Source organism: Sapajus apella, unplaced genomic scaffold (genome assembly GCF_009761245.1).
Source record: "Sapajus apella isolate SASKATOON/1434 unplaced genomic scaffold, GSC_monkey_1.0 scaffold124, whole genome shotgun sequence".
NCBI lineage: Eukaryota > Metazoa > Chordata > Mammalia > Primates > Cebidae > Sapajus > Sapajus apella.
Window position 1 is genome coordinate 157,045 of NW_022437064.1, and position 15,799 is coordinate 172,843.

General features: G+C 35.1%; 1 protein-coding gene across 7 annotated transcripts in view; it reads left to right on the forward strand.

Moving 5' to 3' along the window:
- Positions 1-15,799, forward strand: part of SLC9B2 (solute carrier family 9 member B2) — a 53,796-nt gene that overhangs the window by 32,385 nt on the left and 5,612 nt on the right. For all 7 annotated transcript variants that reach the window (XM_032261589.1, XM_032261588.1, XM_032261590.1 and 4 more), the window contains 3 exons: positions 433-539; positions 1,993-2,142; positions 15,105-15,213. In XM_032261589.1, the coding sequence (XP_032117480.1) occupies positions 433-539; positions 1,993-2,142; positions 15,105-15,213 (366 nt within the window). The remainder of the gene's footprint in view (positions 1-432; positions 540-1,992; positions 2,143-15,104; positions 15,214-15,799) is intronic.

Below are 15,799 nucleotides of genomic sequence, written 5' to 3' on the forward strand. Positions count from 1 at the left end.
CACAGCTGGATCCTTTTGACAGTCATAGCATTACCTGGCGGAAAGCTATCCTAGCTCAATAAAATCACTTCAGAGGTAATTTTATTTAGATAAGAGAGATGATTACCATAATAGCAAGAGACCCTAGAAACTAGTTAGTATATTTTTTCTTAGAACAGTCTGTGAAGAAGGGCTTTATGTGTGGAGAAACTTTAATATAATTTTTTGCATAATGTGCTAACAAAAAAGTTTTTTTTAATTAAAGTTTCCTAAATCCTGTATGCTATGGGGAAAAATATAGGTTCTATTTACATAATTAAGAATGTAGAAAGCAGAAACTGTCTTTAAAATGTTCCTTCTTTGTAATTAGATGCTTTATGTTGATGATTGTAGAATAAAACTTGGGTATTTGTTGGATTTATAGCTCTAAGTTTTTTTTAATGTATTTTTTAGGCTCCACTGTCTTTAATGTCCTCAGAGGAGTTTTGGAGGTGGTAATTGGTATGGCAACTGGATCTGTTCTAGGATTTTTCATTCAATACTTTCCAAGCCGTGACCAGGTGAAAGAAATAATCTGTGGGAAGGTTGTGCTCTCAAATATCATTGGGAAAACATTCTAGAATACTTCCTTCAAAGACAGATATGAAAGGCATATTTGAGCAAATGGGCCCTCATTTTAAAGTTACTTATTGCTATATCAGTGCTGTCCATGAGATTTATGAAGTGGGCTCAGTATGGAAGATTTTAATATGGTCCTGTAATTTGTTTCTGTTTAATATTTTGTATATTTAAAATTTCACTATAAAATAAATAATATCAGTTCCAAAGTAATTGGATATGCAAGTTTTTAAAATATTCATAATACTTAACTAAACCCAAATGTATAGTAGCTTTTTTTATTATCCTTTTTAGTACCAAAATACCTTAGCTTCTAGCCAGGCCTGGTAGTCCCAGTCACTCAGGAGGCTGAGGCAAAAGGATCCCTCTGGGAGTTTGAGTCCAGTCTGGGCAACACAGCAAGAGCCCATCTCTAATACATACATACATACACACACAACACACATACATAAATCAGTCAATCATCATCTAGTGCCACTTTGTTGAGTACAACAGCGGCTAGCTACATGTGGCTATAGCAGATCTAGAATGGTTCCATCATCACTAAACATTCTATTGGAAAGCACTGCTCTAGTACAATCCACAAAATAGTTCATAAAGAGATTCTATTACCATGACCATTTTACTGATAGGGAAATTGAGGCTTAGGCAGGGTAAGTGACTTGAACAAGGTCACATTGCTAGAAAGCAGTGGAACTGGGAATAAACTCAGGAAATTCACCTCCAGAGCTTGCATGCCTTTGCCAAGTCAAGCACTTTAAAGACCTACTTTCTAAAGTGATCAACAAGTTTCAAAGGCCAAACAGGGAAAAGTAAAGGGGAAAAAATTACGCAATTATTAGACTTTAAAACAACAGCAACAAAAACTACTGTCAGTCTAGAACCTCTTAAAGCTTCCTGGTATTCAAAGATTTAGAAAGAAAAACCAAGGGAACATCAAATTTAAAAGAGGAAATATAAAGCCTGAAAATAAAGAGATAGTTATTTAACCTTCACACAAACCCTATAATATGAATGCTTTCAGGAAACAAGGCTTGGAGAGGTTAAGCAGTGTGGACACTACATATGCCAATGATGTATAAAAGCTTAAGTTTAACCTTGGTCTGTCCAGCTCCAAAGCTCATGTACGTTTTTTCTGCTACTTCATTAAGTGCTGTGAAATTCTGCATTGATAACTGCAGAAGAATTGGTGTTCCTGAAAGAACCCACCTTTGTAGTGTGCTAACTCTGCTTTTGTTGAAGAAAAGAAAGTAAATGTTATGTTGTACACTTTGTCTATTTACATAGTCATTTTAATTTTAATTTTCTTTCTAAATCCTAGATATGGAAAAATCTATTAATCATTAAAAATCAGGGATTTGAAATAATTGATCGAATGAATTTTTTCTCCTAAAGGACAAACTTGTGTGTAGGAGAACATTCCTTGTGTTGGGGTTGTCTGTGCTAGCCGTGTTCAGCAGTGTGCATTTTGGTTTCCCTGGATCAGGAGGACTGTGCACGTTGGTCATGGCTTTCCTTGCAGGCATGGGATGGACCAGCGAAAAGGTGAATTTCATTTTAAGTTCTTCTCCTCGTGATTCTTTTCTGATGAGATTAATTGCTTTCCAGATACTTTCTTAGCATCAAGTTAATAAAACATTTAATTATAAAAGCTATATACAGTAATGTGTATATACAAATGTATACCCAGCGTTCATCTTTTTTTCCTCTTACACATCAATCTATAATTTGATGTCTTTACTTAAAATATATCATGGTCATACTACCATAATGCCTTCCTTATCCTACGTAATGACTACGGAGTATGGCATTTTATAGATATTTATGTTGTTTTTAGTTTTCTGCCAAGATAAACAGTGCTTCAATAATATATCCTTAATACCATATTTCACAAACTCTGAGTCTGTCAATTCTAAAAAACACAATTATTTTATATGTCACCTAGAAAGAAAAAAAGTGCCAATTAAACTATAACCTAACATTCTAATCTCAGAAATGTAAAATATAAAACTGTGTGTCTTAAAATCAACAAAATATAATGTATATTTTAGTTTATACAATATATTTCTAGAAATAAGATTGCTCCAGGAAAGAGTATGCACATTTATACTTTTGTTAGTATCAATTTACCCTTTTAAAAACTGTACCAATTTATATTTTTACCAGTATTATGTGACAGGATCTGTGTTTCTGAATACAAGTCTTTCAGATATTGCTGATATTATGAATGAAAACTGTATCTCATTATTGGTTAATATGTATTATGGAAATTCACTGGTTGTCATTTATTTAATTTCCAGATGCATTTTTATAGATTTGAACTTGATAGGACTGTATGCTATTCTGCTTAATGAAGACGTTGGTGACCTAAAATAAATGTAGCTATATATCATTTTGAGATAATCGTATAAAGCCTGAAGACAACTGTTAAAAATAATTACGCTTGAATTATTAAAATAATACCATATGGAAAGGTTACAAATTTTCAGATGAGATATATACTCAGTTAAGTGGATCTCTGTGGGGATCTTCCATAGGTAGCATTCGTTGTGGGTAAATCTTCCATAGGTAGCATTCAAATAGGAGGCTATTATTCTGCAAGGATGTGATTATAAAATTAGGACAAGTATGATTGTGAATCTTCTCATTTTGGAGAGAGGGAGGATAAATTGGTAGAGGCTGCCTGGAGCTTTGTGTTCAGAAGCATGTTGAAGCCACAAAATGGTCTCAGATGGATTGAGTGGGCATGAGAGGGAAAAGGTGAGAATCACTTTTAAATCCTGCTCTAAGTACTAGATGGGCACCTAGGTTTTCTGTGTTGTCAGGAGGCTTGGCTATGAAGCTTATTTCAGGTGTACTTTTTTTTTTTTTTATCAGCACCTGTATTATCAAATTCTACTTCCTGATTTCAAGCAGCATAACACCCAGCGAGAGCAAAGCTAAAAGAGAAATTTCCTACTATAAATTGGATACTCTTAGCCCTCATCCCTCATAAACACTTGCAGTTATCAAAACATTTGTTTGTGTATGGCTTCACTTTCCTTCCAAGCTAAAGCAAGGGTATTACCCATCACTGGTCAGTCTTCTATCTAATCTCAGCTCACTACAAAGGGGTATGCTGCCTCCCTGCTTCTCTCTGAGAACTCACTGCTAGGTGTCTACCTTCCTACCCTGGGCTGCTAACTAATGTACCCTCTTTGAAGCACACTGATCTATTTCTTTCCCAAAGACAAAGACAACAGTTTTGACTTAGTGATGGGTTGCTATTGCATTTGCATTGGGACCTCTTGTGCAGCATCTTGCAAGTTTGCCTGAAATTAGCATTTTATAAACTGCCCCCTAATTTTGTTATGGTAATCTTTATTCAGGATAAAAATAATAAAGAGAATTTTTTTAAAAAATAAAGTTTATTTCTGAGTGTGAAAATGGCATATGCTTATTGTTGAATTTAGGAATTTTTTTAAGTCAGAAAGAAAAGGAAAAAAATTATAATCCTGTCACCCAAAGCCAATAGCTTTGTAATGACTTGAATATTTTGACATATTTCAGCAGGAAAGTTCTCAAACATGTAGTAAAAATTAACGTTTTAAGGTGTATTAGTTCATTTTTACACTGTTATAAAGAACAACCAGAGATTGGGTAATTTATGAGGGAAAAAGGTTTAATTGACTCACGGTTCCTCAGGCTTAACAGGAAGCAAGACTGGGAGGCCTCAGGAAACTTACAGTCATGGCGGAAGACAAAGGGGAAGCAGGCACTTTCTTCACACGGTGGCAGAAGACAGAGAGGGTGTGCGCATGGAGAGGGAGAGGGGGAGAGAGAGAGAGAGAGAGAGAGCACATGAAAGGAAAGGAGGAAGTACCACACACTTTTAAACCATCAGATCTCCTAAGAGATCTTCTCCAATTTGACATGAGATTTGGGTGGGACACAAATTTAAATCATGCCAAGAGTGTAACAGAAATGCCTTCTTTCACTACCTCTTTAAAAATCTTTGCAAATTGAAAGCAGCTCATTATATGATACTGTCATGGGTAAAGAGAAAAGGGAACTAATAATTTTTTGTTGCTACTCTGTATGGGTCTGTATGAGGCACTAAGTGGATATTGTCATTTATTTTCACAAAAATACCTTTGAAAAAGTATTATGATTTCTACTTTATAGAAACTATAAGTCAGAAAGACTTAACATATTAGAAATATGTTAAGAAATATGTCACCAAATTAGAAAATGGCACTGAGATTTAAGCTCAGATTTATTTGACTCCAAGTTGACTTGTACTATGCTGTAATACATAATATAATAATGTAATAATAGCATTATTGTACATGATACAATTTTACATTTTGACATCTGTTTAAGTAACATCATGTGTATTAAAAACATAATTCTAAACTTTTACAGTTTAAAATTGTTTCTAAATTCAAAAATGATAGGATAAAAAGAATAAACAATAAGAAGGAGCAATATCATTTGAAACAGATCATATAGCTTTAGCAACAGGGAAAGCAAGGAGAGACTGATACCTCATGCCAAGTGGACACTGGATATGAGCACAGAAAGAAAAAGGAGGGGAAGGGAAACTTTGATACTTCCAATTATACTGTTATTTAGCGAAACTATAATGGAGGTTATCTAGAAAAGATTTTTATAAACCAAACCAGTGTTCCCTTTGAATTTCCTATAGCCCCACAACATAGAAGGTCAGTGTAATCCCACAACTAGAAGGATAATTATAAACATTTTTTTAAATATTTACCTCTAGTAACTAACTCTCCTGTGTGAATCTCTTTATCTGCACACATGGATGCACCATAGTTGTTTTTGTTTTTTTTTCCAAGTCCTTTATATATAGTTATAAGGTTATTTCCAGTCACCACTATTTTAAATTGTGCTGAAATGATCAGAAATTGATCACTTCCTTACTAAAGATTCCTGACAGTAAAATTTGGAAGTTAAATAATGTTAACATTTTGAGGTTTTTGACACATATTACTAAACTGCTTTCTAGAATTGTATCCATTTACTTTTCTGCACGTAAAATATGAAGTACATGTCTCATTACAGCTTCCCCTTAGAATAGCTTTCTCAAACTTTAGCAGGACTGGATTGTTAAATTAAGAGTGCTGCGTCCTACTGCCTATTTCTGATTTTAGACTGTGGTGGGGCTTGAGAATTTGCACTTCTAATTAATTTCCAGATGAGGCTGATGATGCCAGTCTAGAGACTACACTGTGAACCACTGGGTTAAAATAGTAGTGATTTTAATCTTTAGCCATACTGATAGGTAAAAGTCACATCTTGTTTATTTTGTGTTTCTTTAACAGTGAAGTTGAACAGTTTTTCACATATTTGGCCACGTGTATTTTTTTCTTTTTGTTTGGTAGCTTTTTGTTCATTATCTTCTGAAGTATAATGTGTATTGATTATTGTTAGAAATAAAGCTTGGAGTCATAAGCAAAAAGAGCATTGAAACAAAGAATTTCTCAGCAAAGCAAATTTACTTCTGCTCAGAAGTGTGCCTCTTGTAGGGCCGATTGCCACAAGAGCACACTGAATAAAGAAAAGGAGAAGCTTTTATTCCTAATGCAATTCCTGCCTCTGTGTTCTTTCCCCATTGGCTGGGAGTGGATCCCACAGTCTAAACTAGACCCAATTGACTAAACATTTAAACTTTCTTAGATAAGGTAAATGAGTGATGGGAGAGAAGAAAGGAGTCAACTGTGGCGGACTAGGGAGCCAGTCCTTTCCCAAATAAGGAAAGGTATGTGAGCTGGGGCTGTGGCATGCCTGGCCATGTAGTAAAATTAGAAAGAAGAAAAGGAGAAGAAAGAGAAGGTGGGAGGTACTTGGAATTAAAGAATAAGAGGCTGAGCAGCCTGTCTGAAGAGAAACCTTGCCATATCTCACAATTATCCACCTGTAAGATACACACACCCCCAATACACACATCTATGTAAGTGATAATACAGTCTTCATTACCCTGGGGCTTATCTTTTATACATAGCCTATTCAATGACTCCATTTTCTTTATAGGCAAATTCATTTAGTTTGACAGTATGAAAATGCCACAACAAGATACACTGTGACTTTTCTATGTCTTTTATATGTTTTGCAATATATAGGCCCACGTCTATGTTCAACTAGTCTAAAGTGTTATAATCAAATACAAATTGTGGCTTTTGTCTACACTTTAGAAATAAAAAATAATTTGATATAGCAATCTTTTTAGCCTTTCTACTTTCATTACTATCCTGAGTGTATGAAATACATTTGAAGACTTCTGTTAAACAATTAGTCACAGCAACAAAAGTCTAAGTAATTTTTGTACTATTTTATATTGTTCACTTTTAACACTCAGATATCTTATATTTTCATGTAGTCAGATCTATCAGTCTCTTACAGTTCTAATTTTTTTGAAGAGCTCTTTGTTAGTGAAATTATCTCACTTAACAATAATCTAGAAAGGTAGATAGTAGAGCAGCTTTTAAAATCAGGACACGAAGGTTTACAAACATTGAGTAGATTATGAAAGTCAAAAATATTTGACCAGAGGACAAAAAGTAAGTGGCACAGCCAGAATAAGAATAAACCATTTGAGGCCTGGCATGGTGGCTCACACCTGTAATCCAAGAACTCTGGGAGGCCGAGGCAGGCAGTTCGCAAGGTCAGGAGTTCAAGACCAGGCTAGCCAGCATGGTGAAGCCCCATCTCTACTAAAAATACAAAAATTTTTTATTTGGTGGTGCACACCTGTAGCCCCAGCTACTCTGGAGGGTGAGGCAGGAGAGTTCCTTGAACCCAGCAGGCAGAGGTTGTAGTGAGCCGAGATCACACCATTGCACTCTAGCCTGGATGACAGAGTGAGACTCCATTCAAAATATATATACATATATATATTTTTTATATATTCAGGTTATATATATATATATATATATATATATATTCAGATTATGTATATTTTATATATAATCTGAATATATCAAAATGGTTCCCTAAAGAAAGGAAGGAAAACTAATCTTTTCTAATTTAGTACTCAGGAAAGTTCTTCTGTGAGAACAAAACCAAAGTCCTGAGTTTGGATTCCTTTTCTTACATTATTCTAAAGGATAGCATAGGGCCAAGAGCTTGACTCCTCAGGTCAATGTCAGCTCTACAGCTTTTACTACGTGTGTCTGACCACGTACAAGTTATCTAACTTACCAATGATGATAACAACTTCACTGACTGAAGGATTAATTGAAATAACCTAAACAAAGCACTAAGAAAAGTGCTTAATCATCGAACACGTTCAGTAATGTGTAATAACCCTTGTTATTTTTATAGTTACCTCCAGAGCAGGATGATATCATACTAAGAGCATAAGATTTGAAAAGCTAAAATATTTTATAAATCTGTTTGTGTCCATAGTTTTCTGATATTATTTTATAATTTGTGCTTGGTTTTCTTACAAGCATTAATCTTTCCATTTGTTTGTTGTATTTAATGCACTCACGTTTTTTAAAGCTGTTTCTCTTTTTTTTTGTCTGTTCTGAAATCTAGTGCTGCTTCTAATGAAGTGAGCTGAGATTGCGCCATCGCACTCTAGCCTGGGCAACAGAGTGAAACTCCATCCCTCCCCAAAAAAATATATGTATATATACCATTTGAATATACCAAAATGGTTCCCCAAAGAAAGGAAGGAAAACTAATGTTTATTGACTCTGTCATGTGGCAGGCACTCTCCATATCTTTTCTAATTTAGTACTCAGGAAAGTTCTTATTCCTGTAGGAACAAACCCAAAGTTTACAGATTTTTTTCTTGATACAGTATTTTGGATTTTCTGAATATTAAAAATGTTCTTTCAAAAAATTATAAACTTAAGTAGATATCCAACTCAGGAAGAAACTTCTGTTTGCCTTAACTTTCTCCTTTGTTTGTCTTTCAAAGTAATTGATATTTTTTCAGGTTTTTACTAATGATGCATACAAATGTATCAAATGGACTTAATTTTCAATGACAACACAGTCTTCATTACCCTGGGCTTATCTTTTATACAAAGCCTATTCAATGACTCAATTTTCTTTATAGGCAAATTCATTTTAGTTTTGACATTCTGAAAAAGCCACAAGAAGATGACATTATGACATCTATGTTTTGCAATATATAAACCCATGTCTGATGTTCAACTAGTCTAAAGTGTTATAATCAAAATACAAATTGTGGCCTTTGTCTACACTTTAGAAATAAAAGTAATTTGATATAGAAATATTTTTAGTCCTACTTTCATTAGTATTCTGAGTATATGAAATATATGTGAGGATTTCTTGAACAATTAGTCATGGCAACAAAAGTCTAAGTAATCTAAAATTAATAGAGTTGATTCTTGCTTACTACAATGAGTATCAACTAAAGTCTTACCTTGGCTGGGTGCAGTGATTCACGCCTGTAATTCCAGCACTTGGGAGGCTGAGGCGGGCAGATTGCCTGAGCTCAGGAATTTGAAACTAGCCTGGGCAACATGACAAATCTTTGTATCTACAAAAAATCTAAAACTTTATCTGGTGTGGTGGTGCACACCTGTCCAGCTGCTCGGGAGGCTGAGGCAGGAGAATCACTTGAACCCAGGAGATGGAGGGTGCAGTGAGCCAAGATCTTACCACTACAGTCAGTCTGGGCAATACAGCAAGACTATCTCAAAAAAAAAAAAAAAAGTCTTACCTTTAGCTATAATAAATTCAAAAAACTAAATTAAAAAGTAAAATTTAAAGATAATGTGGAAGGGTGTTAGCTGGACCATGGTTTTGGCAGAACTAGTCATTACAGGATAAATGATCTTGGATGTTATCTAATATAAACCTTTCATTCTACAGATGAGAGGTACTGAGAGCCAAGTGGCTTGCAGTTAGTGGTGGAAGGTTTGAACCTAACTCATTACCTGATAAAAACATAACATTTTGCATGCTATATGAATAGAACTGTTAAATAAATCAACCAGTGCCCTCACATATGCTCTCTATCTTTCGTCACTTATAAGCTGAATGGAAATAGAATCTTCCCCCCTATAAACACACCAGAAATAATACAAATAAATAATACAAAGAAATATTGTAATCTTTCTTTGTCAAACTGCTGAATATATTAATAGTCTTCATTTTAGCATTGTCAATAGGATCTCAGAAACTGCAATTTTAAGTGAAACGACAAATAACAGAACTAATTTTACAATAGACCAATTGATATAAACGAACTAAGTTCCTAAGGCATGTTTCCTAAGTTCCTAAGGTCACAAAACATCACCAAACTTCTGAATAAAAACCAAAACACTGCAGATATTAAACATTGAAATAAATGTGAGCTACACATATATTTCAGAAAGGTTAACAAAAACAAGTAAGATAATAGGCCAGAGCCTATCCCAGAAGCTCAGGGCACAAGGTAGGCACCAACCCTACACAGGATGCCATCCCATTACAGGGTGCATTCATACACAGCCACACTCATTCAGATAAGAACCATGTAGACACGTCTGTTCACCTAATGAGAACATCTCTGGGATGTGGGAGGAAACCAAATTACCCACAGAAAATTCTTACAGATATGGGGAGAACATGAGAAATTGATTTTTTTTTTCTCATTGTTGGAAGGAAACAACGTTGAAAGAAACAACATTATTTGAGGACCTGATGTATATATTTGGGATTGCAGGTCCTTAAATTGTGTAACTTTAAGCATTGAAACGTCATCCAAAAATACAGCTTCTTTTTAGTTATGAGAAAATCTGTTCTATGTAAATGCTAAGGCAGTATAACAGGTACTGCTCAATTGCCCTCCAAAAAAGCATTATCAAATTGCTCTCCTGCCAGGTGGTGAGTTTCCTTACAAAGTCATGAATACATTTCATTATTAAAATGTTTGAGTATTTTTCTAAATGTGGTGTTCCCCTTTCAAAAAACAACGGCCTGTGAATTTAATTTGTTTCATGATTACTCAGTTGTAGCATCTTAGATTTTGTGACTATTTGTAACTCCTGTGAATTAGTTGTGCATATGTTTTTCCCATTTTTCTTTTTTTTTTTTCTTTTCAACTTTTATTTTAGGTTAAAGGGGTATACGTGCAGATTTGTTACGTGGGTAAATGATGTGTTACAAGGACTCACAGTACAGATAATTTTGTTACCCAGATAATCAACATACTATTTGATAGGTACTTTTTCATTCCCCACCCTCCTGCCACCCGCCATTTTAAAATAGACCCCAGTGTTTACTGTCCCCTTCTTTGTGTCCATGTGTACTCATTGTTTAGCTCCCACTTATAAGTGAGAACTGTGGTATTTGGTTTTCTGCTCCTGCATTAATTTGCTTGGGATTATGGCCTCCAGCTGCATCAATGTCACTGCAAAGGACATGATTTCATTATTTTTTATGGCTGCATTGTATTCCATGATATATACGCCTATGGTGTATATGAGTCCTTGCCACATTGCTTGTTCTTGTTGGCTTTGTGACATATCAGATGGTTGTAGGGGCATAGCTTTTTTTCTGGGTTTTCTAACCTGTTGTTGTGGTCCATGTGTCTGTCTTTGTACTAGTACCATTACTCTTTTAGTTACTGTAGCCTTGAGATATAGTTTGAAGTCAAGTAGTGTGATACCTCCAGCTTATTTCATTTTCTATATCTGCATAGTATTCCATGGTGTATATGTACCACATTTTCTTTATCTAGTGTATCATTGATGGGCATGTAAGTTGATTCCGTGTCTTTGCTATTGTGAATAGCACTTTAATAAACATACACATGCATGTGTATTAATGGTAGGATGATTTATATTCCTTTGGGTATGTAACCAGTAATAAAATGGCTGTGTCGAATGGTAGTTCTAAGTTATTTGAGAAATCTCCAAATTTCTTTCCGCAGCGGCTGAACTAATTTACATTCCCACCAGCAGCATATCAGCATTCCTTTTTCTCCACAACCTCACAAGTATCTCTTATTTTCGACTTTTAATGATAGCCATTTTCTTGGTGGAAGTGTAAATTAGTTCAATCATTGTGGAAGACAGTGTGGTGATTCCCCAAACAGCTAAAGACAGAAATGGAATTGACTCAACAATCCTATTACTGGGTACATACCCAAAGGAATATAAATCATTCTATTATAAAGATTGATGCATTTGTATGTTCATTGCAACACTATTCACAATAGCAAAGAAATGAAATCAGCATAAATGCCCATTAATGATACACTGGATAAAGAAAATGTTGTATATATATCCCATTGAATACTATGGACCCATAAAAAAGAACAAGGTCATGTTCTTTTCAGGGACATAGATGGACTGGGTGGCCATTATCCTTAGCAAACTAACACAGGAAGAGAAAACCAAATACCACGTTTTCACTTATAAGTGGAAGCTAAATGATGAGAACACATGGACACAGAGGAGAACAACACATACTGGGGCCTATTGTAAGGTGGTGGGTGGGAGAAGAGAGAGGATCAGGAAAAATATGACTATTTTCCCACTTAATACCTGAGTGATGAAATAATCTATACAACAAACTCCCATGACACAAGTTTACCTATGTAACAAAACTATACATATGCCCCTAAATTTAAAATAAAATTTTTCAAAAAATTAAAACATTTCAAAAGATGTACAATTATGTTTCTTTTGACATTTGGTCACCCAGTTTACTTCTACAAGGTCAAATATTGTTACTGATTTTCTGTGTATCATAAAAGGGCTAATTTTAAATATTAAAAAAAAATAATGGCCATCCTGACTGATGTGAGATGGTGTCTCATTCTGGTTTTGATTTGCATTTCCCCAATGATTAGTGATGTTGAGCATTTTTATATGCTTGTTGACCACATGTATGTCTCCTTTTGAGAAGTGTCTATTCGTGTGCTTTGCCCATTTTTTAATAGAGTTGTTTTTTTCTTGTTGATTTGTTTGAGTTTCTTAAAGACTTTAGACATTAGACCTTTGTCAGATGCATGGTTTGCAAATATTTTCTCCTGTTCTATAGGTTGTCTGTTTACTCCATTGGTAGTATCTTCTGCTGTGCAGAGAGCTCTTTAGTTTAATAAGGTCCCACTTATCAATTTTTGATTTTGTCACAATTGCTTTTGGACTCTTCATCATGAAGCCTTTGCATGGGCCAATGTCCAGAGTATTTCCTGTATCTTTTTCTAGGGGCTTTGTAGTTTTCAGTTTTACATTTAAGTCTTTAATCCATTTGAATTGATTTTTGTATATTGTGCAAGGAAGGGGTCCAGCGTCAATCTTCTGCATATGGTTAGCCAGTTATCTCAGCACAGTTTATTGAATAGGGAGTCCTTTACCAGTTGCTTGTTTTTGTCAACTTTATCAAAGACCAGATGGTTATAGGTGTGCAATTTTATTTCTGGATTCTCTAACCTGTTCTATTGTTCTATATGTCTGTTTTTATACTAGTACCATCTTATTTTAGTTACCGTAGCCTTGTATAGTTTGAAGTTGGGTAGTGTGATGTCTCTGGATTCACTTTTTTTGCTTAGGATTGCTTTGGCTATTCGGGCTCTTTTTTGGTTCCAAATGAATTTTAGAATTCTTCTTTTCTAATTCTGTGAAAAATTTCATTGGTAGTTTAATAAGAATAGCACTGAATCTGTAAATAGCCTTGGGGAATATGGCCATTTTAACAATATTGATTCTTTCTATCCATGAGCATGGAATGTTTTTTCATTTGGGTCGTCTCTGATTTCTTTCAGCAGTGTTTTGTAATTCTTGTTGTAGAGATTTTTTACCTCACTGGTTAGCTGTATTCCTAGATATCTTGTTCTTGTTGTGGCAGTTTTGAGTGAGATCACATTCTTGATTGGTTCTCAGCTTTTACGTTATTGATGTATAAAAATACTGATTTTGTATCCTAAAACTGCTGAAGTTGTTTATAAGATTTAGAAGCCTCTAGGCAGAGACTATGAGGTTTCCTAGGTATAGTATCTACATACTATTCTGGGTATAGCATTTCCAGGTATAGTATAATCTGTGAAGAGAAATAGTTTGACTTCCTCTCTTCCTAACTGGATTGCTTTTATTTCATTTTCTTGCCTGATTGCTCTTGCTAGGACTTTCAGTACTATGGTTGAATAGGAGTGGTGAAAGTGGGCATCCTTGTCTTATTCCAGTTCTTAAAAGGAATGCTTCCAGCTTTTGCCTATTTAGTATGATGATGTTGACTGTGGGTTCATTGCCCATTTTTCTATTAGGGTCTATGAGGAAAGAGAAATCACATAGTAATTGGAATAGGGACAGTTTATTATTAACTACACCAGGGATTTGAGTAACAAGGTATTGGCTAGTAAGACGTAAAGACATCCTTAAAGAATATAGGAATACCACCTATGGCTATAATAGATCATCCCCTTAAGCCTGTCCCCTCCTTATTTTCTTGCCACAGGGCTGAGATCTAGACCTTTTTAGAACCTAGAGAAGTCGCTGTGATGCTGTGTCTGCAGAATTTGCTGAAAATCTACCCTCCAAATTTGCAGGAGATCCATCCCCTACAGTGCATGGGGAGATATCTTGCCAAAGAGATTCTGCTATGAAACTGCCCCAGGGATATGCTAGGGAACCTAATGGCAACTAGGTGCTGCTGACTGCATGAACTATAAGGACCCTGATACTGGAGATGCCACCTGGAATGCAGGAACCTAGAGCCAGAGCTAAAGCCACCAGTACATACTCTTAAGATCTTGCTGGGAGGAGCCACAGAAACCAGGAAGAAAAGCACCTTCAGCTTGCAATATGTCTTTAGCACACTCTACTGACAAAGTTTAACATGGTGCTACCTGGCAAAGGAAAACTATATTAAAGGTCCACCTCCATTTTCTATGGAGCAACAGTGAAAGAGGAATTGGAGCTAATGGGTAATAAAGTGATAATTGGCACTGAGAATCACTTTAGTAAACCTGGATTTTACTCTTGTGCATGATTTGAGATAACCTTAAATAGTATTTTTTTGTATAGATAAAATTGGAAACAATTTAAAGATCCGTCAATAAAGAAATGATTGAATAAACTATGGTACTTCCATACTGTAGATTACTATGCAGCAGTAATAGAGGCATATCTAGATATATGTACCAATATTGTAAGCTCTCTAAATCATATTGTTGAAGGAAAGTTGACATAAAATTTTAAGCTACAAAACACTACTATATATTACAGTATGTACACACACATGCACACACATATAATGTATTCAGAAATAGGAGTCCTCATAAGATTACTTTATAACAATCATTTTATTAACATCCATTTGCAAACTAATATTTAGTATGTTAAAACACCTCATGTATCTTAACTGTATTAGAAAGGTCTTCATGTAATTTTTTTTGCACTGTTGTAGCTAACCTCTTAGTTATAGATGGCACAGAAATAAAGCTTACCTTAGGCCCAATAATTCAAACCTGAAATTGGTAAAATTGTTTGTAACTTCACATAATAAAAATTTGTGTGTGTTTTTTATTGTTCTTTTAGACAGAGGTTGAAAAGATAATTGCAGTTGCCTGGGACATTTTTCAGCCCCTTCTCTTTGGGCTAATTGGAGCAGAGGTTTCTATTGCATCTCTCAGACCAGAAACTGTAGGTAAGAATTTCAAAGTGTACTTTTGTTAAAATTTACTTTTTTTGGTCATCCTACTTAACAATAAAATCTACTTTTTATATTCAATTGAAATATCTCCAGTAGGTATGTGTCCAGTGGTTCCGCTTGTCACAATTATATAAAAGGTTAATTATGCTCTAAGTGTTTTAGAGTAGTTGGTTAGAAAACTGGCCAGATGTGGTGGCTCATGCCTGTAATCCCAGCACTTTGGGAGGCTGAGGTGGGCAGATCACCTGAGGTCGGGAGTTCAAGACTAGCCTGACAAATATGGAGAAACCCCATTGCTACTAAAAATACAAAATTAGCTGGGCATGGTGGCACATGCCTGTAATCCCAGCTACTCAGAGGCTAAGGCCAGAGATTTGCTTCAACCTGGAAGGCGGAGGTTGCACTGAGCAGAGATTGCGCCATTGTACTGCAGCCTGGGCAACAAGAGCAAAACTCCTCTCAAAAAGAAAAAAAGGAAAAAAGAAAATAATGCTTGTTCATCTAAGACAGTATATTTGACACATTTAATCTTGTTCCTTGTGTATAAAAGTGATACTGCTGACTACTACCCAGAAAATTC